Here is a 26,292-nt window from a genome sequence, read left to right as displayed (position 1 = left end):
AAAAAAGCTGCCTTTTCCTTCAAACCATGTCTGACTTCTTATCGATTATGGTTACAACAGCACTAATATTATGCTACGAACGTATTAGAAAATCTAAATTGGATAAAGTCATCACATAAAGTCAATACATTCTAAAACAAGAGGAAAAGTAAAAACACCGAAGGCCAAAATGTTAGATTTAAGCAGAGAGGGTAAAGGAACTTTTTCCAAAAGCAAGGCTCCCACAAGTTCGCCATAGCATAGACTATATTTTCCTCTCTTCCGAGCCTTGTACCTCGGTTCCTTCCACCACCCTGCTCTACACTTCCGCCCAGTCAGACATTGCTGTAAAGATGATTCGTTCTCACGATGCCAAAGAGGTAAGTTCTCAGGAGAGCTCTGCTCCACAGCGTGGGCTTCCCCCTTTGACCTCCCAGGGATCTCTCTGGAGGTTTCCTTTGGCAGCTTCCCCGGTTTTGCCCCGAATTTCATGAACATACGAAGCCCAAATTACACAAATCAAAATTTCCACCTGGCATTAGTGGAAAAAAAAATATCTACGCATTTTTTGCCAGTGGGCTACAAAACTACTAACGCCCTGCTTCTCTCAAAACCAGGATTTGGGGAGATTTCTGACCCTTAAGGGCCATTTCTGTCCCTCGGGAACCTGCTCTCTGCCTTTCTCACTGGTGAGCGCTAATCACGGACTGTGAAGTCCTCTGCTACTCCCCTTCAGCAGCAGTTCAATATCCCATTTCTTCTCCTTGCCTTTCCTGCTGAATAGGCAATTTTTCTCCAGTAACTTCTCATTTTTTCCCCCGAGTCAGCTTGCTGCAGCATCTATCTCAGCAGTCATTTCCTATGGAGTTCTTTACTCCTAGGCTTATTATCTTCCATTTATCTGCATTGAGCTGTGCTGCCCTATTACAACTCAGGTACTCAAAATTAATCCTCCCCATGTATCAGATTAAATTGTTTCTCATTACCTGCTTGACTCTCAATTCAGTACCATTTGTAAAACTAAAACCTACTTTTCCATATTATTAATCAAGACATTTTTTCGGTGACAAAAAGCCATTGTGTCCCAATCTGAATGATCTAACAGTCCAAGTACTATTTCTCCTGCTAGCCAAACTTCAATGATTCCCTACTTTTCTTTTCCCTTCCTCCTGAATTCCTGCTCTGTAATCAGCCTTTTGAAATGTGAAATTAATGCATTTAATGCATATTTCTCTAACCTCTACTGTCTCCTTATAGCTAAAGGTTCTCAGGGATCAATATTTTACATGATCAGATCGATCATGGCATGTGCAGCTGCTCTAGGAGCCCTGATAAAACAATTTCCTATTGCTTTTCTAAAATGGATTTACAAGGCAATTTCCTTACTTGCTCACTAGTTTTATCAGCCTTCCTTCGGCCTTATAGTTATACATTTGTTTATGCCAATTTCTTGAACTATATTGTGTTACGGATTGGGGGGTATGGGGTTTCAAATACGTGTAATTTTAAAATGAATTGTGAATCACCTTACAATTTGCCAATGTTTTGAATTCTATTTGATAAAAAAGACAGTAATAACCCTTTAGTAAATATGCACGTTCCCCTGCTTTGATTAACTGCCTTTAATTAAACCACTCCAACTAGTTACTCCTAATTCACCACACCATTAAATCTGAAACTCATGTGGCCTCCTTCCCTGACCCTCCCCACCATCTCATCCTACAAAACCCTGATTTAAATGCAATTTGGTTGCTTCAGAGATCTCTCTTGGGCAAGAAGAGCAACGCAAAGGCTAAGCCTTCTTCAGGTGCCAGAGATGCAACGAGAGGAGAGTACCAGGACAGCAGGTTTGGAGGAGATAAGAAATGCCTCTTGTGGGCAAACCAACAGGAGATTTTGAGGGCCACAGTATCCTGATAATGTTCCCTATGCAGATTGTGGTCCATAATCATAGACAGTACGATTATGACCTTGGAGACAGGATAATTACAGAATCAGAGAATGGTTCAGGATGGAAGGGACCTTAAAGATCATTGAGTTCCAAACCTCCTGCCTTGGGCAGGGACACCTCCCACCAGACCAGGTTGCTCAAAGCCCCATCCAACCTGGCCTTGAACACCTCCAGGGATGGGGCAGCCACAGCTTCTCTGGGCAACCTGGGCCAGGGTCTCACCACACTCACAGCAAAGAATTTCTTACTAATATCTCGTCTAAACCTCCCCTCTCTCAGTTTAAAAATTCTCAAATTATAAGATAGATAAGATCCAAGTTTGAGAAGCCCTCAGGAAAAGCCTGCTGACACCTTCGCTCTCTGACTCCAGAACTTACAGGAGCATTTTCAGTGCGTTAATTTTATACTCATGATTCCCATTCCCTCCACTGCATTTATCCCCTTTTAAAACGGAGGAGAAGGGAAGAGGAGAAATAAAAAAAAATGACACATACTTGAAATTTAATTTAAGGATGGCTTCGTTCCAGAAAAGAACGGCCTTGGTTTATTCAGTCCCTTGGTTATCAAAAAGCACTTCAGCCCTAACTGAAGGGCAAGTCTGTCTCTCTCTCTTGATGCCTCACCGTGGGAGGACTCTCATGAACACACCACCCCTCGAGCATTTCCTAGAGCATCGCTTCTGCCCACAGACCTTTGCGGACAAATACAGGGGTTTGAAATCCCGTGACAACAATTTTCCAAATTTAGGTTCAGGAATTAGCCCGAAATAATTCCCCACTGGGTCTCAAATGCTTTTGGAGTAAACATCATTAAAAAACCCACCCCAAACCTAGACCACTCCTCAGGAGACTCTCCAAGGACACTGCCAGAGCTGGCGCAAAGGCTGCACGCCCTCCCTGGGGGTGGGGAAGCCACAAGTGTCCCCCCACTTTCCCCTCCTTCCCTGAGTAACGCTGGTGCACACACTGTCCTTGGACAGATGTTCTGCGGCCGTAGCAAACACAGTTGGGGAACTTCCCCTCTACAGGACTCCACACAAACCGATTTTCCACCAACATACCATGCTATTCTATGTACACTTTAATGAAAATCTTCACGCCCTTCTTTAAATATACCAAAACCCAGTCCGTCTAGAAAATATACTTAAAATATGGACAAGACAAAGGAAATTTTACAGTAAGTGAAGATGATTGCATTAACCATTTTTCAGAGTAATTTTTGTCTTTTGGGACGAAAACAGACCACCAAGAAGATGGTGCATCTTGAAGATGAGATTACATTTAGAGAGACGTATTTGAGTCAAACAAAGTGCTGGGCTTAATACCACAGTCTGGAAGAGATGCTGTGGCCTCCATTATTCAGATGGTCTAACATCACTTCTGCATGGAGTCACAGCAGCCCACTTGCAATTCAGAAAAACCTAATCCTCTCAGGCTTGAAAACCAAGTAGAAAACTTACTACTGCACTCTGTGGGTGAGGTTATTTCCAAGCTTCCTGCTGTAATACTCTTCCATGCAGAATGCTGCTCAGTTCGTATACAATTCAGGCCCAGAAAGATCTTGTCTCCTTGTTGAATTCCCACCTCCCGTTGCCTAATAAGAGACATGAACTTAGAGCAGCTTGACACTATTCAGCACTTTCTACACCTAGTCACAACACCTCTGCATTAATTGTCCTAATCAAGTGATTTTGCCAGAAAGAACAATTTGACTTACTGTGCAGAATATCTAATCTGGTCTCTGCATTGACATTTTCCTTCATTCACTATGAGAAAGAAGAACATACTCCTGGCTCTCCCATTATTCAACACTAATAGACTTAATTATAGTATAGAGGTTACAGAAAAAATCTCAAGACTATCTTAAACCATTTCACATATTTGTTAATTATTAAGAAAGCACACAATCCAATTACACCTGACTTTTATTTGCCCTTAGTGCAAAAGGAACTAAAAGGTGATGTAACGTTCTAAAAAAGAATAATTAAGGTCACTGCAAGGCTCCTTCTAACCATCAAAATCTGTGAATGACCTAGTACAAGGAAGAACCAAGTCTATTACTTTAATGAAATTGCATCCATAAGTGGAAATACACTGTCCTGGGACAACAGCAATTAATGTCACCGGGTAGCTTACCCAGTCAATAAACCTTGAATCTTTCAAAGCTGAAGCTATGCCAGTCGTGTCAGCAAGCACAACAGGCTCTTTGCTATGAAGAAGGTGTTTGCTAGCATTTCTGCTTGTTATCCTTTAAATTCCAGTCCATGAACCCAACAATCAAGGAGGAAATACAATCACTGCTAAACACAGGAATTACACTGATTTTTGGATAGTACTGTCTTTCATTTTCCTCCACACTTTAATTTCCTATCCCTTCCCTTGCTTATAGTTTGTACTTAGTGATTGTATTTTTCATTTATACCCTTCTCTCTGCCAAACACTGTCAAAGTGAACACACTCAGTTGAGGTACGAGCAGAAGAGACTTTAGAGTCTGCATTTGCTTATATGAAATATAACTTGAACTTACTGAGTGGGTATGCATATAGAAACATAAAATTTGGCCATCCTTTACCTATTAGATGATTACTTGTTAGCAGTAAAAGAGACCAAGAGATTCCCCTGGTTTTCCTGTTTTCGTCTCCAGGGGGAAAAAATTTTTAGAGAAAAATGGGATTTTTTTTCCAGGGAAAGTACTTTTTCTTCCAAGGAAAGATACATCTTTGGGTAGAAGGGAATAAAAAAAGTAGACCTTTGTATCAACTATTAACATAATACACGGCTTTTAAAAATAACACAGATGGAGTTGTCCTATGCAGAAGGAGCATGAAAAAGAGACTGATCAATTCAGCCTAGACTGAAGGCAATGTATGTATTACGCTTCACTTCTCATTCGCTGAGATGGACAGACAACCCAGGATTCCGATTCCTGAACATCTGAAGTTTTTCAATATGCAAAGCCCCGACTCCTGCCCAAACTACACCTTCCCCTAATATTCCAATAGTTTTCTCTATCATGTTGGAAAAACTCTCACATCTTCTACTAGTTCAAGCAGCCTTGTTGAAGAAGACAGGTACTCTGAAGATACATTGACACATAAGTCTTCAGAGCAATCTTTAAGAGAGAGGGAAAGGTTTAGAACAACTTTGCAAGAAGACTAGGATAATCTCCCAACTTGGTCTCCAGTCTTGTTATTACCGAAAATGGAGGATGAGATGGTTTGTAGTGAGGAACCATGAAAGGAGAAGTGCACATGGGAAGACTACAGTAAACACTCCTGCAACTGCTCAGGAGGAAAAGAGCAAGGGAAAGAGAGAGATAGAGAGAGAAAAACACTTTGAGAAAAAAAGGTAGAAAGTATCTTCTTGGCTTAATTCTGACCCCAAATGCAAATAATCAATTTATGCAATACAAAGTTGATAGCGAAATGTGACCCTTGTAATTATATGGCAGTCACAACTCTTTTTTTGGTGAACTGTATTTCTTCGTTAGTAAAAACCTTTCTTGAAAGCACTTCCCTCCTAAGACTTCAGGGTTCACATTACAGACACTCTTAAAAGCTGCAGAAGACAGTTCCAGACAAAATCTCTGTTTTGTGCATACGGATTTCTTCTTGTTCCTCCCACCTCCCTTCTCATTTGTTTTTTAATAGACTGCTGAGAAGAAGGGCTATTAGGAATAGCTGAAGCAGGCAAAGCCATCATCACTTGTTCTCTACAGGACCTTCATTGCAGCTAAGCTTAATGGAGTGGCAGAGGATTCCTAGAACATTTGGCAGCACCACGTATAAAATCAACCTTGAGTATTTAGTCTCTCAAGAAGTTAGAAGAAAGCATTAGGAGCCAGGTTCTCGGCCAATACTCACTCCACTCCTGCAATCCCTCCCCTTCGCAGCTTCAAGATCCATTGACTTCAAATGGGGCAATGCCAATTTGAACAAGTTGTATTACACAAGAAATAACAAGTCTTGTTATTACAGTGATGGGGAAATCAGGCATCAACTCTCCCATACTCTGCAACGTTGTCACCACTAGATTTTTAAAGACCATAAAGAAGTCCTAAACTATTTGTGAATTTGCTCAAACTACCAACTGCAAGAACCAATCTGTTTTGATCCTTCTCTGGAGTCCCATCCTAAATCAAAGTAGTACAACTGAAACTTTTAACTAAAGTTTCCTTTTTGCCCAACCTACAGCAAGAGAAGTCTCCTGAGAAATTTGGTGTGTGAGTTTAGATTTGCATGTTTTTCCTTATAAACCTTGACTTACGGATTATTAAAAAACCCCTTTCCTACAGATTTGTGTCCTTTAAAGTAAGTGTTCATCACAGACATCAACTCCAGGAGACTGAAAAGCTGACAGTATTTTACTGGGTGCTCCTTCCCACCCCAAGCTCCTCCTGCCTCCCAGCCAGAATCCTTTCCCTAGGACTAAACAGAGAGAAGATGAACTTCTTAGAGCAACAATAGATTGAGCTCAGAGGGAAACAGAATGACTCATGAAACACAGGCTATACAGAAAGATTGCTAGAAATAAAAGAAGGAATGAAGGTAGAGAGCTTGGCAACCGAAGAAGAAACGGCTCCTGTTAAGAGAGGGGAGCTAAATATAGAACCCCTCTGTAACACCGAGTTAAGTCACTGGTGCCTTTCAAAGGTACAGGATGAAATCTGTGGGGATGTATTACAGAACTCAGACAGTAAGTTGACCTGAAGCCAACTACCACTCTCACCGCATCCATCCCAGGATGACTGAATTCCAATTTTACCCATAAATAAGAGCCTGGCCAAGGACTTACAAAGAAAAATGTCGGCAAGCATCCATCTCAACTTCATTCTGTTGGAAATGAGAGGACTTTAAAAGTTGGCAATAAAACTCCTAAAAAAAATGCCCAAGCCCAAAACACACCACTAAAAAATACCTGGCAGGAGTGTTGGATTGTTGTGCCTTTTTTTTTTTTTTTTTTTTTACTATGTCCTTTTGAGACATTAGTTTTTAAAAGGCACCTTTTCAGTTCTGTTGAGGTAGTACAAATTCTGCTATAGGGGAGATTAAACCAAGAACAAACCGTCATAGCGCTGCCCTGGGCTTTTCCTCAGTTAATCTCTTGGATAAACAATTACGCCCATGTTTTCATTTGCATGTGCAAATTAAAGAATCTGCCCATAAAGACACCTGATCAGATATAAATTGGCAGCAGTCTACAGAAGGCAATGTACTTCATTAAATATACATATGTTGAGGATACGGGCAATTACTTGTGTGGCTGGAATCCACTGTTTAGATTATTAATATGCACTTAATGCATATGAGGGTACGTACAGAGCTGTGGACACGGAGTGTGAGAAGAAGCTGCTGTGCTCTGTGCATCTGGCTGGTCGGTTCATGGGATCAGATCTTCACAGGGTGAAGCAGAGCAACCCAAGGAGAACAGACTGTGTTTCTTTGGTGGTGTTGGCGTAACAAAGATGATGTTACTCAAAACAAAGTGCAGCTCAGTAACTAATCTGTTCTTCTTTGGAGATCTCTGTCCTCTCCTGGCCATTTTTCTCACTTTCAGGTTGCCACCCAGAAGGGGCTTCCAACTCCTCTCCAATTCAGTGAACTTCTAAGTCTGTTGGAGCTCAGGGATCCTTCTCTTTTTCAATTTTGGATCTCACCTGCAGCCAACAAGTTCATCCAAAAAGCACTCGTGATCACCTGTCCATACCACCAGCTTCTTAACCACTCTCCTAGCAGACTTTTCTTCCCTGACATCGGCCTCACCTTTTCCCATATCAGTCTCTCCTCCTCAACACCATGATGCCTTATGGTTCAAAACCCATCCTCTCCTCCTTACTGCTCTTTGTACCCATTCTCCTATCACTGTTTGCCACCCTGCTCAACACATCTTTCTTCTTGATGATCAGTCCACACATATTTGCAACTTGTACCGAAATTAAAACTAATAGGAATGGGGAATAGAAGTGTTTTTCAGCAAATGAAAAATACATTTATCTTCAAAAGTGTTTTCAGTGGACATGACCTGTCAACTCATCAGAGTTCTCAGGGCTTCCAATGGTACCAGCCTGTACAAGTTGAGCATCTGCTGCCATTACGTCCTGAAGATGTTCTGCTCTATTCTAAATTTGAAAGAAATATTTTTTACACACAGAACAGGCACCCTTAGGAAAGTGTGCACCTTAGTGTGCTGAAGAACAAGCAGCCAAGAGAAACCTCTGCAAGAGATATTGCCATCCTTTAAAAGAAGCTACTAATTTTTGGTTAGAAGGTCATCACTCTTAAAAAGGAGGAGCCCACGTTCATTCAGGAACCTTTTGGTGATCTGCTTATTCTTCCTCAAGGCTAGTCACTATGCCTTGGAGGTAGCTGGCTCAGCAACCCAGCAGACAAAATGATTTTAAATAACCTTCTTGTCTGTTATTCGCAAGGAAACTATCAAGAGGCAAAGGCATTTTTCAAGCAAAGCATCCATGTGAATTTTAGAGAATATGTAACTTCCACTTGAGTAGCAATTGCATATCATAAGGAATATGTTCTTCAGCACCAGCAGGAAACCTTGGTTTGACTCAGAGCTTCCCTCAACGTTGAAATAACTAGCGCTGTATTTTTTTTATATATCCAGAATCATATCAGACTGACTGTACATTTCACGGCACATATCATTAAATGCACTACATGAAATTCTTTTCAGTTAAAACAGTAATTTCCGAAACATGCTCCTTTGTTACTAGTACAAAAAGCAGCAAAATTTCTCGCTATTTTTACATTTATCTAATTTAATATCCAAGTGATTTAAGAAAGTGCTTACTTGCATTTGGCAGCTCAAGACCCATTCAAATTTCTGCTTACTACTGTTCTGACAGCATATTTAATCTAAATTTATCACAAAAAGGCCAGCCGCATAAAGTCTACTGGGTTAATGCCGACAGCTCATCATTAGAAGGGAAGATCCCATGCGAAGTTTAAATATTTTCTACTAACAGTAATTGAGAGACACCAGCGACATTTGATGTCGGCTTTGGCACTTGTCCGAAATGAGAGAACGATGATACTCACCAGAGGTAAGAGCAACGAGAGAGTAAAACTCACACCTTCAACTACTGACTCGAACAAGCGGGAGGCGCAGAGAGAGAGAAACAGGAGCAGGCACCAATTAAGCAAAGGTGCACAAATGAAATTAATTACATTTTTAACAGCTCTGGCAATTGAGTGTCATATTTGGCATCACCTGCTGCAGAAATGAAAAACTATATGACTGCGTAGAGGAAAGGCATGGTTAGAGATCAGACTGAGGGTCACCACAAATGTGGTTTATGCCCTAAATGCCTTTTTCAGAAGACAGAAAACTTAGCACCGCATTCAGTGCAGTCCCAGATTTTTGTCCTGCAGGTGGTCTTCCATGGCAGACTCTTCTTCTGCAGCCCCAACGGTCTTCACAACATTGAAGTCAAAGCTTCCAAACCGATGGTGTCCATAAGGGCAGGCAGGAGATACGAGTGACAACACCCCTCCTCCTGAAGTCACCAGCCCATGGTTTACTGGCATCAGAGCCCTCCATGCCCTCAGAAGATTCATGACCGTTTATTGATGCCTCTTCAATAGATGCTAAAGTACCAGCTTGCTGTATGGAGTAAGTTCTGCTGACTCAGGGATATAAATACTTTTTCTAGAGGAAACCTCTTAGTTTCATCCTCTAAGGATGTGAGGCTCTGGTTCAATCTAAGCCTCTAACCTTCTCAGAAAGGCTGCAAAGATCACAGCTGAGGAATGAAATATGCCTCTTCCACAAGATCCAAGGAAAGAACCCCTGAGACAGATGTATTTTAACAAGAAGAAAAACCAAGCATCAGGAGGAAGGTTAAGCTGTTATTTAGAAAATATTTAAGAAACCCAAATCTCAATCAGAGCAATTAAGAGGAAGCAGGGTTGCGCCACTTCATTTATCTTCTGTACCAGGCTCCAGCAAAACAATCAAGATATTAGATGTTTGTGTAACATTGCACTCAGTCACCACTCTATACACCAAAGCTCTCCTGACTTCTCTATGCCAAGGGCCACAAAAAACAAATTAAAATCTGGCTGAATGGTGCTGGCACAAATCTGAAGAGTGGTCACTATGTTTTTATTCTGTTGTGAGAGCTAAATTTGACCAGATAGTGTAGAATAGTGAGAACTAACACGGCTACACCAATAACCTTTCTGGAAGGGACTGTTGTGTGATGTGGAAATGTCAAGTGTGAAAGACAGCTGGTGCCTAAAGACTTCCTGTGCAGTAAATTGTATATAGTCTTCATTTCTTCCCTTGCTAAATCAAAATGCAAGAATTCAGTGCGCTTGAAAACTGTGGCAGACAGTGTCAAATCAGGAGTATCCAAGACACCTGAGAAAGGATTTCTCCTTGTTTCCAAAATGCACCATCATTTTCTTCGCAGCAGGAGTTCAAGGAACATCGTGTCACTTCAAGAGGATGTACAGCTGCGTGCTGGACACACCTCTGCAGGTCAGAACCTTTGCAGGTGTGTGGCCCTTTTAACCTGCAGGGTTTAACCTACCTCTTCTGTAATCTCAGTCTTTCAGGAAAAAAAAAAAAAAAAGATCCATCTGTCTCAGAGTTTTCAAACACGTGGGAGAAAGAAAGAAATGTGGGATGAATACCCAGCAATCTCCTGCTCAGTCTTCCTGAACACCACTGCTGCACAGTACACCCTTCTATCCTGAAGGGCAAGACCTGGCTTAAAAGAAGACGTGCAAATATTTAGCGCTGTCCTACAAAAGCTGGGATTTTTTTTTTTTAAGCATATAGGCATCATCAAAGAACTTGTACGCAGCAGGAAAACTCTGTAGATGGGTACCAGCGGGCAAAAAAACTGAATATGAAACAGTCTGAGCACTGACTTTTCCCCAGACACTCGGATACTACTGAAAAAGCATTCAATAATTTTATGGAAGTGTTCTAAGAAAACTCTGGCCTTTTGCAATTTTTGGACCTCTGTTGTGCTCACCGATGTCTGGGTAAAGCTGCTTCAATTTCTTTAGCTTTACAGGTCAGGACACTTAAAAAAGAATGAAAAACAGAGGCAAAAGTACTACCACCGAAAGATAACTGCTTATACAATCACAAAAGATCCCTAACCCACACTCCCGCATGGCCCGCTCACCACATATTTGAAATAAAATGCGCTGTTGTGCAAATTCTTCAGCTTTGCTCTGAAAGCATCCACGGCTCTGTCAGAGCAGCACCCAGAATAAGGAGAAGCATGACAGGCTGAGAGAGTTGGGGTTGTTCAGCCCGGAGAGACCTCATAGCGGCATTCCAGTATGTGAAGGGAGCCTACAGGAGAGATGGAGAGGGACTCTTTTTCAGGGAGTGTAATGATAGGACGAAGGGTAACGGTTTTAAATTGAAAGAGGGGAGGTTTAGATGAGATCTCAGGAAGAAATTTTTCATTTTGAGGGTGGTGAGACCCTGGCCCAGGTTGCCCAGAGAAGCTGTGGCTGCCCCATCCCTGGAGGGGTTCAAGGCCAGGTTGGACGGGGCTTCGAGCAACCTGGTCTGGTGGGAGGTGTCCCTGCCCAGGGCAGGGGGTTGGGACTGGATGGTGTTTAAGGTCCTTTCCAACTCTAACCATTCTATGATTCTATGAGAGAAAAACACTGAGCTGAGGAAGTACATGAAGACCAGGCTGAGATTGAAGCAAGACTGAGCTCCTCCTCTTTTCCACATAATCCTAGAGGTCTGTTAGACTTTCTGATGAACCTTGACCACTTTTGTGCATTCAGAGATATCACAGCTGCTGGAACAGCTGATAGAATGAAGAGCAGAACCCCCCAGGTTGGATACGGGCTGAGCTAACCCTAGAACCGGAAAACATCGACATATTGCAACATAATACTATGAGTTACTCGAGCTAATTATCCCTGAGATTACCAATACCATGGCGCTGCACTGGGCTGCCCGGATGTGGGACGGTAGCTCGGGGATCTCCACAGTACACTCTGCTGCACCAGGTGGACTTGCCTAAATGCTTTGGTATGTGATTGCCTCGGGAAAGGAAACAACTTTCCAGCAATAGCTAAAAAGTTGAACAACTCCTTTTTCCTGGAGTTGTCCTAACCTAGAAGAGCATGAGAAATTTGGTGTGCTCTCAACCTAAAGGCCAATATTTAAATACTGCAGACTCTACCACTGATAAAGGGTCGTGCAATAATTATGATGGGCCATGTAGTTAAATAAGGTACAAAGAAGAACCTTCATTATTAATAAAGAACTACATCATCTTATTTAAAATGAGGACAGATTGAAGAGCAGTCTGATGCTTTCTCAGGAGAATCATGGAATGAAAAAGCAGCAAGACAAAGGCCTTCCTCCACACAAGGAGCACTCTTTGAAGCTCTCAAAGAGTCCTTTAGAGATGAGATGAGAAAAGAACACCAGTGTGACTCATTTGGTCTAAATGTCCTACTTCAGCTATGTTAAGTGCCAGATTCTGCCTCCATAATGAATATTTATTCTGAGATGAGCACAAAATAGCAAAAGGCATAGATAAAAGATTTGCCTTGAAGAGTACACAAGTAAGGTAAGAGATAAGAGTTGTCTTTAGGTTGCCATGACCTGTTCAGTGGTGAGACCAGCTCCAGCTCGAGAATTAAAACCCACCATCTTGAAATAAAAGTGCTAAAACTGCTCCTAATGCCATTACTTACTTAAACTTCTCCAGTGCCACAGAGTGCAAATTTGGCTAACAATTACACAATTCACAATTCCAGCTGCACCTTTGAATTCTTCCACCAGGAAAACCCCATTCAACAATCCCCTCAATTTCCAGTTTGTTACTTGTGGCCAGGTGAGAAGGCAGACAAAAGCACTGTGAGGACTCTTAGTGCCTCTCCTGGTGCATCTTTTATCTATGGACTTGGGGACCACGCACTTGATGACTCCATGAGGACAGTCACCCAGAAAGGCAGGTCTGCATGCGCTGGAAAATCAGCCATGGCTAGAAGGTTGAAATCTGACCGTGCTTTACAGAGGTTAGGAAACATCTGGGCACTAAAGAAAGCATCTAGTAGAAAAAAGAACATAGTCCAAAAGGGACTATGGTTTCAATAACAGGAGTACACGCAAAGATACTTTATAATGGTAGGTTTGATGAAAGGACATTGTCTGCAGGAACTATGGCTTAAATATCAGCTCCCCTGAAGGGTGCTGGATAAGAAGTGACTGCAGGGAGAGCATCGGTCTCCCGATGCTGGGGAGGAATAACCCCATGAACCAGTACAGGTTGTACCAGCAACAGCAGGCTGGCCTGCTGGAGAGCAGCTCTGTGGAAAAAGACCTGAGAGTCGTGGTGGACAATAGGATGACCATGAGCAATGCGCCCTTGTGGCCAAGAAGGCCAATGGCATCCTGGGGGGCATCAAGAAGAGTATGGCCAGCAGGTCGAGGGAGGTCATCCTCCCCCTCTACTCTGCCCTGGTGAGGCCCCATCTGGAGCACTGTGTCCAGTTCTGGGTTCCCCAGTTCAAGAAGGACAGGGAACTGCTGGAGAGGGTACAGCAATGGGCTACGGAGATGATGAAGGGACTAGAATATCTCTCTTATAAGGAAAGGTTGAGAGACCTGCGTCTTTTTAGCCTGGAGAAGAGAAGACTGAGGGGGGATCTCATCAATGCTCATAAATACTTAAAGGATGGGTGTCAAGAGGATGTGGCCAGTCTTTTTTCAGTGGTGCCCAGTGACAGGACAAGAGGAAACGGACACAAACTTGAACATAAGAAGTTCCACCTCAACATGAGGAGGAACTTCTTTCCTGTGCGGTTGGCAGAGCCCTAGAAGAGGCTGCCCAGAGAGGTGGTGGAGGCTCCTTCTCTGCAGATGTTCACAACCTGCCTGGACGCATTCCTGTCCAGCCTGCTCTGGGTGACCCTGCTCTGGCAGGGGGTTGGACTAGATGATCTCCAGAGGTCCCTTCCAACCCCATAGCATTCTGTGATTCTGTGGTCCATTAGTGCTGGACACCATCTGAATTGCCCCTCTGTGAGCTGCTGGCCTGGGCAGCAGCCTGGAAAGAGCAGAGGCACTTTTAAATTTGAAATCCTTCTTCTATCAGAAGGAGGGTGTCTGGGCTACCTTTATTCCTTATATTTTATCTTCATTTCCTCCAGCTACGCCATTCTAAAAATTTAAGTCTGACAAATAGACTAAGGTGTGGACGCTATTTGCTGGTCTGAGAGGTGTGTGCACACACAGGGGAAAGGATTTTCCAGCTGTAATCCTTATTTCAGGTCACGTTCAGCTGACAGCAAGAGCCACAGACCTTTGAAAAAGTCTGTTTTTCAGGCCGGTAGGAATAACCTGGCAGGTGTATTAGTTAAAAGGGAATTAGCAAAGCAAATCAATAGGATGCAGGAATCAGGGCTGTGTATAACACACTGATCTCCGAGCCTCTCAGGAGCTAAGTAAAGCCCTAAGGAAAGCTCTCGCACTCTCTCCTGGGAGGCGGCAGATACATGTGAATTCAGGAACAAAAGACATTGGCAAGCCATTCAAAATACTACATTCAGTGACTTGTCTTCAAAACCTAAATGCCTTCCTCAATATACACTTTGGAATCATTGCAATACCTGCCGACAGAAATGTTTTATCAACAATTAGATGCCTCCTGCTGAGGACTTCAAACACTGAACCACCGCCTTATTGTTTAAACCATGTCCAGACACCTTAGAAATAGATAGTTTTTTATAAGGCAGTGTCCTGGGTTGAGAGACACAGGACTAACTTTTCTTCTAATGCTGGGGAAAACTGCACTTCTAGAAGACTCTACTGTCTGAATTTGTGAAAATATTTACTTTATAGCCAGCCAGGCTCTGTGGGATTCAAGGTTAGTGTTTGCGAGCCTTGCCAGGGGCAGGGACAAGGAGGAGCACGGCCTGGGCATTTGACCCAGGCTGCCAACAGGGTTATTTCATACCATGAACGTCACATCCAATATAAATTAGAAAAGTTTGCTGCGTAGCTGGCTCCCTCCCTGATGGTGGCGGGTCCAGAGAACTCCTTGCCCCAGTGCCGGAGCCCTGAGCCCTTCCCTTCCTCCTGAAGCCATTGTGCTCCCAGTGTCCCACGTTTGCTGTCAAATAACATAGATTGTTATGGGTTCTCTCAAACCATAACAGGCAGCACACAGTCCGATGTGTAAACACTCAGCACAGAGCCAAGAACTTGGAGAAAAGTAAATAAAGTGCAGAAAATGAAAGAAGTGGTAGAGAATAACAGTTTAAGGTAAAGCTGAAATAGCCTAATAACATGTTAACGCTGGTGGCTCCTGTCCCCCCGTCCTCTGTCCCTCACCATGCCACTCCAACCTTCCTGCCACAGCCAGAACTGGGCTCTCCTAGTGCTGAGCCATTTGTTAACTTACATGGTGAGAAAGGAAGGTGTTTGGTGATTGGAGATGATTCTGCCCCTCTGCTCGGCTCTCCTGAGACCCTGGAGTCCACCTGCAGTGCTGCGTCCAGCTCTGGATGCCCCCAACATAAGAAGGACATGGACCTCTTGGAGCAAGTCCAGAGGAGGCCACGAAGACGCTCCAAGGGCTGGAGTCCCTCTGCTGTGAGGACAGGCTGAAAGAGTTGGGGGGGTTCAGCCTGGAGAAGAGAAGCTCTGGGGAGACCTTAGAGCCCTTTCCAGTATCTGAAGGGGGGCTACAGGAAAGCCGGGGAGGGACCTTTTACAAGGGCATGTAGTCATAGGCCGTAATGGCTTCAAACTGGAAGAGATTTAGATGAGATCTCAGGAAGAAATTTTTCACTCTGAGGGTGGTGAGGCCCTGGCCCAGGTTGCCCAGAGAAGCTGTGGCTGCCCCATCCCTGGAGGGGTTCAAGGCCAGGCTGGATGGGGCTTTGAGCAACCTGCTCTAGTGGGAGGTGTCCCTGCCCAGGGCAGGGGGTCGGGACTGAATGATCTTTAAGGTCCCTTCTAACCCAAACCATTCTATGGTTCTATGATTGGTGGTGGACCTTGCCGAATCATGGGTAAACGCACAAGCACATGGAGGGAGGTGAGAGGAAGGGAAGGCTGGAGGCAGCTGGCAGTTCAGCTGGCACAGGCTGCCGCAGAGAAGAGAAAGACAAAAAAACTCAGACTCCAGATTTAAATCTACGGAAAAATATTGAATTCCCAGCTCTACTATACTTCCACATGTCTAGAAGTGTCACACCCCAGAATCTTCCAAAGATACCAGTTCGGTACCAAGTGCTCAGCTGATGCAGTGGGCAGTGCTACTGTAATGCTGATGAGATGCCCAAATAAGTTTTGAGAGTCAAATTCTTCACTTCCCTCTTTATAATGGGAAACATTAAACTTCCCTACTGCAGAGCAGTGCTATGAGGACAAACATGTTCAATCCTGAATGGCTGTAGCAACAAGGACCATATAAACTCCTAAGAGAGTAGGTAAAGAAGAACTGAAATTAAACTCTATGTGAGGGTTCTGATCCCATTTGCAGACAAGCAAATATTGAGTAAATCTTGGATTTTGCTGGAATTACTCTGGATTTGCACTGTCTGAGCCTGAACCCAAGCCAGGCCCAGACTGCGTTCAGGTAAGCTCATTAAATACATCCCAGCCCCTCTGACTGCTGGGAGCACTCACATGTTTAAAGTTAATCGTGTGCTTAAAGGCTTTGGAGGATCAGGGCAAGAGGGCTCAGCCACTTACAGGACTGAGCTATTCCGCTTTATGTACTAAGCATCTGAAGAAAATAAGAGTGCAGTTGTCACCACTGCCTCCCAATGCCCTGAAATAGAAGGTTATCGCTTAATCACTCAAGTCAAAGTCGGCTTCTCTTTGGGGGGAAAAAGCCATTATAACAGTGGCAGCCCCAGACCTTTGGCTTTTGTGGTCTGTGCCACTCTTTTCAGATCATCCTTCACTACAGATATGGTCCCACAGCTCCAGCAGCTCCATGTGCATCCAGACAGACAGGATTTAGAGCTTATTTTCATTTAGTATTGGACAAGGCTCAGGCATTGCTCATTCCTTCCTCTTGCTAGTGCCAGGACTCAGGGGAGAGGCAAGGTGAAAGCTTCACCTTCCCCACAGGAGGACCCAAGTGCAGGTAAAATCCGAGTCAAGAACAAGGTTTTTCTGAGGGAAAGGGTGATGATGTGAGCTCTGAGGGCTGTAGTGCTTGACACCAGGCAATGACAGACTGCCTGACCTCCCTGGGATGAACTGCTCTGGGCCAGACAGCTTAACTGCATCAGGAAAGGGGTAAACACTCCTGTTGGCAAAAGCCTTGGCAAATGGGATACCAAGTCTTCACTTTTCACTTCCACTGAAAGCAGAAGACGTGATAAAAACCATAATGAAATATGAGGAAATGTCATTAATTTAGTACCAAGAGACCATAACCCTGATAAATTTTCTAAATAGGATCATATACCTTAGTAGGAGCCCCTGTCCAATGAGCCAGTGAGCTCCTCTCAGGTCCAGGTCAAATAAATCTGAGGTTCAAAGCAGCCACAGCACAGATGCAGAACCTCCTCGCTGGCATCCCACAGCCAAGTGTGCTGGATCTCAACATCTCAGACATGACCAGGACAGGCAAACGTACCTGTGTTTCACGTGGCTCATCTCTATTATTCCCCTCTGCAATACAAATTCTTTTTCAGTGCTGAACAATATATAAAGTTAAAAAACATCTTGCGGTTCTCCACGATTTCAAATACAGGTTCTCCTCCCCCTTCTTCTTTCTTATTCTTCTCTAAAATGCAGAAATGTACATGTATTAACATAATTAAATGAGGAAGCTGGGCTAATAGGACTGATTTGGTCTAGAAGAAAAGTGTATAATTAGAGTGCCAAGTAACAGTACCACCAGTGGTGACACGACGCTTGGAGCACCAAGGGGACAGTCAGGATGACAACAGAAAGGCTCTGAAATTCGGCTGGTGAGACAAAACTGCGTATGCACATGGAAGAGGCGGAAGAGCCAGCCTCCCACATCGTGTGCTTAAATGTCCTACCTCTTCCTCGCCCCCGGGACTGGCTCTGCCACTCATCCCATTGCTAGGGATGAAGATAACAAGCCATTGTCAAGGGCAACCGCAAAGCTGCTTGTTTCACATTAGCATCCTTAACATTTTCTATCTAATCAGATTTCCTGTTGGTTGAGGAAAGCTGCCTTTCCTCATTACCAGCTGCTATCCCCAGATTTCCCTCTCCCAATACATATTTTGCCATGCTTGTCTGCTTTTCTGTGTAAAAAGGTTATGTATGCCTGGAGGGAGACTAAATGTTAACAAAAAAAAAAAAAAAGGGCAAAAAAAAACCCCCACGTGAAAACAGAACTGTGGGCAAGAGGCCAAGACTCTTGATTATGTGACTGTGACTAACCAAGGGGTGTTTTTAAAAAACATTTCTCTCATTATATTCCCTCCTCTGGATGTAATAATACAACTCAAATTAGTTTTCCAGGAGCAGACTTCTTTTTTATGTAACCATGTTTTATACAGATAGCAGCAGCTTATGTTTAAACTATTTAAGAGAACAAATAGCTGCGAAATGTACTTCAGATGGCCCTTCTCCTGCTCACAGAGTATTCCTGGCTGGAGGGAAGCTGCAAAACCACCCTGTATTTTGCTGCTGCTTGGATGTAATTGTAAACAATGCCTGATGCCCACAGGACCTCGCATTCAGGTAAGGATGTCAGCTCTGCTTGTTTTATTGCATTTGAGAGATCCACCACATTGTAAACTGTAGAATGACTTTGCCAAAACAAAGCTGGAAGGATGCAGAATAAAGCAGCAGTTCGTCTTTTAACGTAGTCCAGAGTTTCCCGCGGCACAAGGAAAGGCAGCATCCTCTCTGAACTGGGATCCGGACCGACAGACATCACCCTGCTGGCACTGGACCCAAATGGGAATATCCACATTTTGGGAAGATAAAATTGTTGTGATTTCCTATTGTTTGCCTCCTTTCTTCCACTTAAAAAAAGACCGTCCTTGCTGTAGTTACTGGACTAAGGACCTTTTAGGGGTCCTCCAGGTTGATATCGAATGTACCGGCCCTGAACCTACTCTATTAAGGACTATTTGAGGCATACGAGTGCTGTGAAAAAAGATAACATCGCAAGCAGCCAGGCAGGGTGTCAGAAAAAGAACAGGAAACCAAGACAGGTTAATTTAGGAAACGCAGATCTAATTTCCTCATTCCTTCTCTTGCTTTTAGAAATGGGTCTGAGATACGAGAAACGATGGGCCATCTGATTCAGGTACCAGAGTGAGGTGGTATTTAAGTCTTTCAGCAAATAGTAGAACATAGCCCAAGCACCCCTACAAAAAGCCAGGAAAATCTTTTACCTGGTATCAATATACATCCTTAGGGGGTTCAAATTCTAAAGTGTTAAGTGAGATTCCTCAAGCGTTAACCCTCTCTGAAAGTGGTTATAAAGTGCAGAGAAGAAATCCATCATCTAAGTGAAATATTTAGACAAGAGTTGCAAATGGAGAAACAAGCAGGATTTACTATGTGTTCCCATGTCATTACTCAGCAGATAAAAAAGATACATTTTTTATACTCTCTGCAGAGTCTCTCAAGTCTGCAATCTTTCCATAAAACTTCCATTATGACATTTTACTTGCAGAGCTTTCCTAATAGCTTCTTAGTTGCCATACTTTCCAGTACCTTCAAAAATGTGTAAATCATGCTGCAATAGCAGGTTTGAACATTTACTTTCATTCATCCTCACAGCACAGCTGAGCTGTTAACTCTGGGGTCGCTCTACAAGGTATTCAGGTAGGGTTTGTTTCAGCCACTCCATTAACTTCAGTGGACTGTTTTAGTGTTTGCACTGAAAGCACAGTCCAGATCATTCCACACCCAAAATTTTTCAAGCCTCTCGCCAACAAACCACTGAGGATGACACATGTCAGTCTTTTGGTGGGTCTAACACCATTGTCAGGCAGTTCTCAGATTTTGAAGAAAGCCTAATGCATCCCAGGGAATTTAAGCTGTAATAGAGACTAAGAGGACTCCGAAACATGTATTTTCCCCTCTCATGATAGAGGCAACATCTTTCACAGAAGCACATACAGAAATCATGCAACAATAAAAATGGATACCCCTATGAATTCTCATCAACTCAGATGGTTGTGGGATAAGTCAATAGGGCCATAGCTTCTTGAGCCCTGTCTAGTAATGCAAAATTCCTGGAGGAGAGGAGGAGGGATAAAAAGGGGAAGGGGAAGAGACATTCATCCTTGTATACTGCAGTAACAGATGAAAAGCTTTCCTCTCAGAACTAAACATTTTCAGAAAGAATGATTAACAGTACCATATGCCATGGAGGAAGGTGTAACACAGCTGTAGTTGGGGGGAGACAGTATGTAGATTTATGGAGAATCTAAGAAGAGCAACTGTTGGCTTCCAGGTGACAATACGGCAGAACTGATGCTCCCCAGGTCTTCACTTAGACCTTGCAAGCTTCTCCCAGCAGATTCTGAATTCCTCCACATTGAACCAAACCAAGTTCCCAGGAGACTCACGCTCTGGAGGTAAAAGGCTCAGCACGACTCCGCTTCCCTTGTTCCTCTTGAACATTACACGCCATAAGCAACGTGTAAATTGTTGATTTATTCACTGAAAATGATCAGACCTAGGTAAGAGCTAGTCCCCAGGAGGAATCCAGCTCCCAGTAGAAGTTCCACTGAAATGAGACCACCAGCTTCTGCTGGAGTTACGCATGAGCACAAGGAAAAATTGAAACCCAGCATGTGAGTCGATGCCAAGTTTAGGGCCCTTCTCTTAATGGCTCACGTGGAACCTTTCATTTCATCCCATGTCACCTCCTGAGGATGCTGAGCACCTCTAGTAACTCAGATGTCATCATCTTCCTAGAGGAGCTTGACACAAACAGTTCTGGGCTCATAATTCACTCATGAACACCACAACAGGATCATAGGAAATGCACTGTACTTGCTAATCCAGAAGAGTGCTATGGGATTCGTCTTTCCTTCATGTTTACTGAATTCAGAATTATAAAATCATGACTTCTATCAAGCCAGCCCCAGAACTGAGAGGAAAATTAGACTTTGTGGTCTCAAAACCCAATTGTAATATTTGGTTATCTCATCACTGAACCAAAACACCTCTCCCCACACCTTCCCATCAGTGTCAGACTTAGTATTTCTGGTGAGATGAGAAAGAATTGCAATTTTAATAAAATAGTTTTTAAATAGAAGACGCAGATCTCCCGAAAGTGGTACAAAGAACATTCATGCAAAATTTGGGGTATGTAACAGGAGAAAGCAAATTGACTGAATATTTTGGGCTAATAGTCACAGCTCAGCAACTGATGCCCATCATTACACAGAGAATAACAGAAGTGATTTGTGAGGAAGGACTCCAACCTTCCCACTTTGCCAGACTCAATTGTGGCAGAATCCACAATTCTAGAATACTTCACCTTAAAATACATCTACCGGCAGTAGCATTATTTGTCTTGGCAGATACGGGAGCTTATGCAAAATGTAGAAGGCTTACCATGTGGAATATGAGGCAGTAACGCAAAACACATAAGGAACAGTAAGAGAAAATATTAGAAAATATAATACCTTAATCTTATGTATGCTAGACAAACAAATTAAGATATAGATACCTCATTAGTAATTTCATATTAGTAAACACAGCATTAGAACAGACCATACCTTGGCTTTATCTGAAAAGGAAAACATTCTACTTGTGTTTTTCTGCTCTGCATGCATTTCAGTTTCCAAAATGCAACCGGGCGTGCATTACAAACAGACTTCGTCCTGCTTCCCCGAAGTACAGCTGCCATGAGCATTCTCTAGCGCTATGCAGAAGCCTTATGGAGTGAAAGGTGTTGGGGACAAGCCGAATCTGAGTTCTAAGTGCCAGATTTGCAGCAGAGTGCAGCTTCAGGAATGTTTTACTGGAAAGAATCGACTAGGAATTGATGCCGTTTAAGTAGCAAGCAACTTTTGGCAGCCAAAAAAAGGGCAGTGTGTAATGATGAGAGCTGAAACAGACAGACTTTATTTAAGAAAAAGCAGCGTCACTTTACTTCTTGCCTAGAATGATACCGTACATGGCTTATATTATCGTGTCCCGTGGTAGCCGAACCAGACACTAACAGGCAAGCAAAGGGGGACATGGAGTGCATCACGCTGCCTGCGCCGACACAGGCTGGGAAACACACAGCACACTCTAGGGACATACATGGAAAAAAAAAAAAATAAAAAAGAAACAAACAGAACATGGATCCATAGTGCCACAAACCTTCCGGCTCTGTGTTCTCTTTGAGGTGCACTTGCTTCAGTGGGCAGCAGAAGATTTCGTGACACTTAGCACGAAAAGGGGACTCTTTTTTCTTTAATTCCGCAGATTGGATCGAATCTTGCCGTAACATAATGTACTCCTGTGTGCCAGGGGGAGCGTCATCCATAACTGTGGTCACCACATAACAAAATGAACTCAAGTTAGAGCTTGAGGAAAGCAATCTAGAGAATTAAATCAACTACATAATGTCAGGGTGGGGAAAAGAAAGGAGGGGAAGAAAGGTGTATGGGAAAGAAAATCAAATTTAAAGTGCAAAGTATCTTAGTCGTGGTGGTAGAAGGGTGGGGATAATATTTACGTTTATAAACAACACTTCTCATAAACATCAACACTTTATATTGTTTCATGCAGCTTTAATAAAGAGTAGAATAACACCCGGCTCCAAAAAGCAACAAGGTTCTCTCCTATGTCTTTGCTTTATTCTGCTATAGCACCTATATCTATTCTGCATGCAGACTAAGAAAAAAAGCAAACAGAGCATGCTGTCATTGCCCAGTCACAGGCAACCTCCACGTTAACACCAGGGAGTAATCATTCCACATCTGCAGGTAACACAACATCAGTGTATCTATTCCCCAAAGTAAAAAGAACGTGCCTTTATCTGGGTACGTAATTACACACAGTTCCTTAGAGCGAGGATGATAACCCAATGACATTTGACTTGGTCATAATTTTCAATGGATAGAAGAGTAGACGTACAAAGAGGAAGCACATTAATCCTTTGGATGATTTTCTTGTAAAACAGCAAGTCATTTTTTCAAGTTGATTTTATAAATCAATACTGCCATTAATAATATAAATGATACGCAGCCTGAAATGTTTTCTGAATGGGGTCAGACTATTAAACGGTAAAAAGATAAAATATACTGCATACAGAAAGCTCCAGCTACTTCAAACTATTACATTACCAGAAAGAATTGAAACACTTTTCCACTATCTAAGAAATGGAGCCTTAATAACGGAGATAGCGAGATTCCTCAGCTTACAGCTTTAAGGCACAGATCATCTCTCACGAACAAAAATTAAACGCTTTTTCAAAACGCAGTCTCTAACCACTGCTAGATATTTATAGTGTGATGCAGAGATATAAAACCACTGCCAAAACCGGGCTGAGACTCTCCAACTCTATAGAAAAAAAATATAAAAAAAAAAATCCAAAGACTGGGAAAGTCAAATTCCAACAATCAGGAAAGCAGCTATTGATAGGCTGGGCTAAAACTGCAGATGCATTAGCCCTGTGTAAATGTATATGGCTCTAAAAGTGTTGGCCATTAATTCAAACAATTTGTTCCCTAAAGACCTGCCAACATATAATCATTTTCAAAAACTGTCAGATTTAAACACGGATGCCCTCAAACAAATATGATCCTCTTGCATTTCCGTGCACTAGACTTTTTTCCTCTCCTATCAAGAATGGTACTAGTAACAGTCATATCCAGGTAATAAATAAGTGATTCAATTTGATAGCCTTTCTTTTTGCGGTGGGCAGCCACCTTCTTTCGAGACGTCATTAATCCGTAGGAGACACTTTGCACCTTGGCTGTTGTTGCTTCATTAGACTACACGCGGCGTCAGTAACACACACTAATAATCCATATAATGTGTCATTAAAAGGGATGCAGGAGCTAATAGGAAAGCACAAGTCATTAAAAAAAAAGAGCAGCGGGTCAATGGAGCACAAGGTCTGGGTTTGCCAGACAATTGCTCCCTTAACGATATTAGTTCTATTTTGGCTTGTTTGAAAGGTACGTACGTGTTCATGAAACATGTTGACAGCCCTGAGACTGAAGGGCAACTGCTGGGGATAATGACTAAGAGTCATCACCCAAGATAAGCCAAAGACCAACAAGCCTCGATGGGTCAACTCCTCCAAAAACTGAAGCTGCTGTTGCAAGCGTCTGTGCAAAGCCACCATCGAGCTGTGTCACCGATGTCATCGGTGCTGGAGCCCTGTGGCACATCCCTCTGACATTTACAGGGGGAAAGGAGAATGGCACTGTGACACACAAATGAACAGCAGAACATGTCCCACTGGCAAAAACCGAGCTTTGGGCAAAGGGAACGTCCCTGGACTGACCCTCTGGGAGACAGAGCCCTCCCTGAGAAGTCCCATTTGACTTTGTGGGGATGACCCACAAAGCTCAATGCTCCCACTTTAGTGGGAAAAAAAAAAAAAAGCAGAAATCAGGCTGCTAAACGGGGTCTGCAGGAGAGAAGGAGCTACTGGAGATGGCCCAGAGGTGTGGAGTAAGGACCTGTTCCTCTAGCCACAAGAGCTGTTTTGGCACTGGGCTATGATTTCTCGGCTCTTGTAAGCCCAGAGGGCTCCCACAGCATCTGCAAACCAACTCCACTGACTGATTCTGTTCACCCAATGCTTGGCAAATGGTTGGTTGACATCATTAGGTAGGCCCACCCCTACCTAGGGCAAGCTCACTAAGGCAGGTGGAGAAGGCATAACCGGTCCTTTACCAGTCACCTATAAATTCATACCATCACCGTTTATTTAAATATGAATAAATCACAAAGAGAACCACACCTTCAGTAAGTGAAGAACATGCTGAGGTCAACAAAAGCACATCAGGTCACCAGAATCTGGCACAGCAAGGGTAAACGAGCTTTGGTTTTGGGGGCCATCATAGCACTGACATCTGGAACAAACCCCAGGAACCACAGCTCTAATAAAACCTTAATGCTGGAATGATGTATGGATAACTTAATTGATGTCAGTGTTTTGAAGGGAACAGCTAAAACCTTTTCTTAACATGATGAATGGCCTCGAGTCAGGTAGAGAATTTATTACAGAACCAGGAACACCCCCTGACCCCCATTGCCTCCTTTTCCCTGCTGTGATGACAGCCAGACACCCTCCTGGAGCCACTGAAATCACAGCTACGGGACCTCAATTATGGGTCCCATGAACCAATCCACAGGGAACTTTCAACACAGAATCTACTGAAAAAAGCTTTAAAACCTGATGATGTCCACTTTGATGACTAAAAATAATCAGCGCACAACCATGAAAGGATCGTTATTAAATGACTGTGAACAAGCATTTTGGAAAAAGGAGAAATATCACCAGGAACCTGTTAGGATTTTGTTAACGGGATAAAACCCCACACTTCCAAAAGAATGACACATAGAATCATAGAATGGTTAGAGTTGGAAGGGACCTTAAAGATCATCGAGTTCCAACCCCCCTGCCATGGGCAGGGACACCTCCACTAGAGCAGGTTGCTCAAAGCCCCGTCCAGCCTGGCCTTAAACACTTCCAGGGATGGGGCAGCCACAACTTCCCTGGGCAACCTGGGCCAGTGCTTCACCACCCTCACAGGAAAGCATTTCCTCCTAATATCTAATCTAAATCTCCCCTCTTCCCATTTAAAACCATTACCCCTTGTCCTGTCACTACATCTCCTGACAAATAGCCCCTCTCCGGCTCTCCTGGAGGCTCCCTTCAGATATTGGAAGGCTGCTATGAGGTGTCCCCGGAGCCTTCTCTTCTCCAGGCTGAACAATCCCAACTCTCTCGGCCTGTCTTCATAGGGGAGGTGCTCCATCCCTCTGATCATCTTCGTGGCCCTCCGCTGGACCCGTTCCAACAGGTCCATGTCCTTCCTGTGTTGAGGACATACACCAGAGTAGGAGAAAAATGGTAAATTTTAGGGAAAATTTAGGGAATTAACAAAAATCCAAAACAGCATTTACATACTGTGTCGTGTGGAGCAGAGGACATTGTTTTCACTCATCTGTTCCCCCCGTTACAGACTCTGCTAATTGCAGGACCTCAGACACGCTTAGACTCCTCTGCGTAATACACGGGTACACGGGCGAGCTTTACATCAGCGAATTTCGGTAGCAATCACAAGCCAGCACCAAGCTCAACAAGGGCAGCACAAGTCATTAAGATACTAGTAAATAACTTGTGTATTCTCAGCTGGAAGATGATAATGAAATACTTCCTGGCTTAAAAAAACCCCACCGAAACAACACATCTTTGCTTCCCC

At 43.3% G+C, this 26,292-nt stretch overlaps 1 protein-coding gene across 1 annotated transcript in view; it reads right to left on the bottom strand.

The window, feature by feature from the left end:
• FGF13 (fibroblast growth factor 13) overlaps nt 1–26,292 on the bottom strand; it is a 273,767-nt gene that overhangs the window by 103,686 nt on the left and 143,789 nt on the right. Inside the window, exon 2 of the mRNA XM_074147188.1 lies at nt 22,226–22,393. Within this exon, the coding sequence (XP_074003289.1) occupies nt 22,226–22,393 (168 nt within the window). The remainder of the gene's footprint in view (nt 1–22,225; nt 22,394–26,292) is intronic.

This window comes from Numenius arquata, chromosome 5 (genome assembly GCF_964106895.1).
Source record: "Numenius arquata chromosome 5, bNumArq3.hap1.1, whole genome shotgun sequence".
NCBI lineage: Eukaryota > Metazoa > Chordata > Aves > Charadriiformes > Scolopacidae > Numenius > Numenius arquata.
Note: the sequence above shows the minus strand (reverse complement) of the source record. Positions and strands in the feature narration are given on the sequence as shown.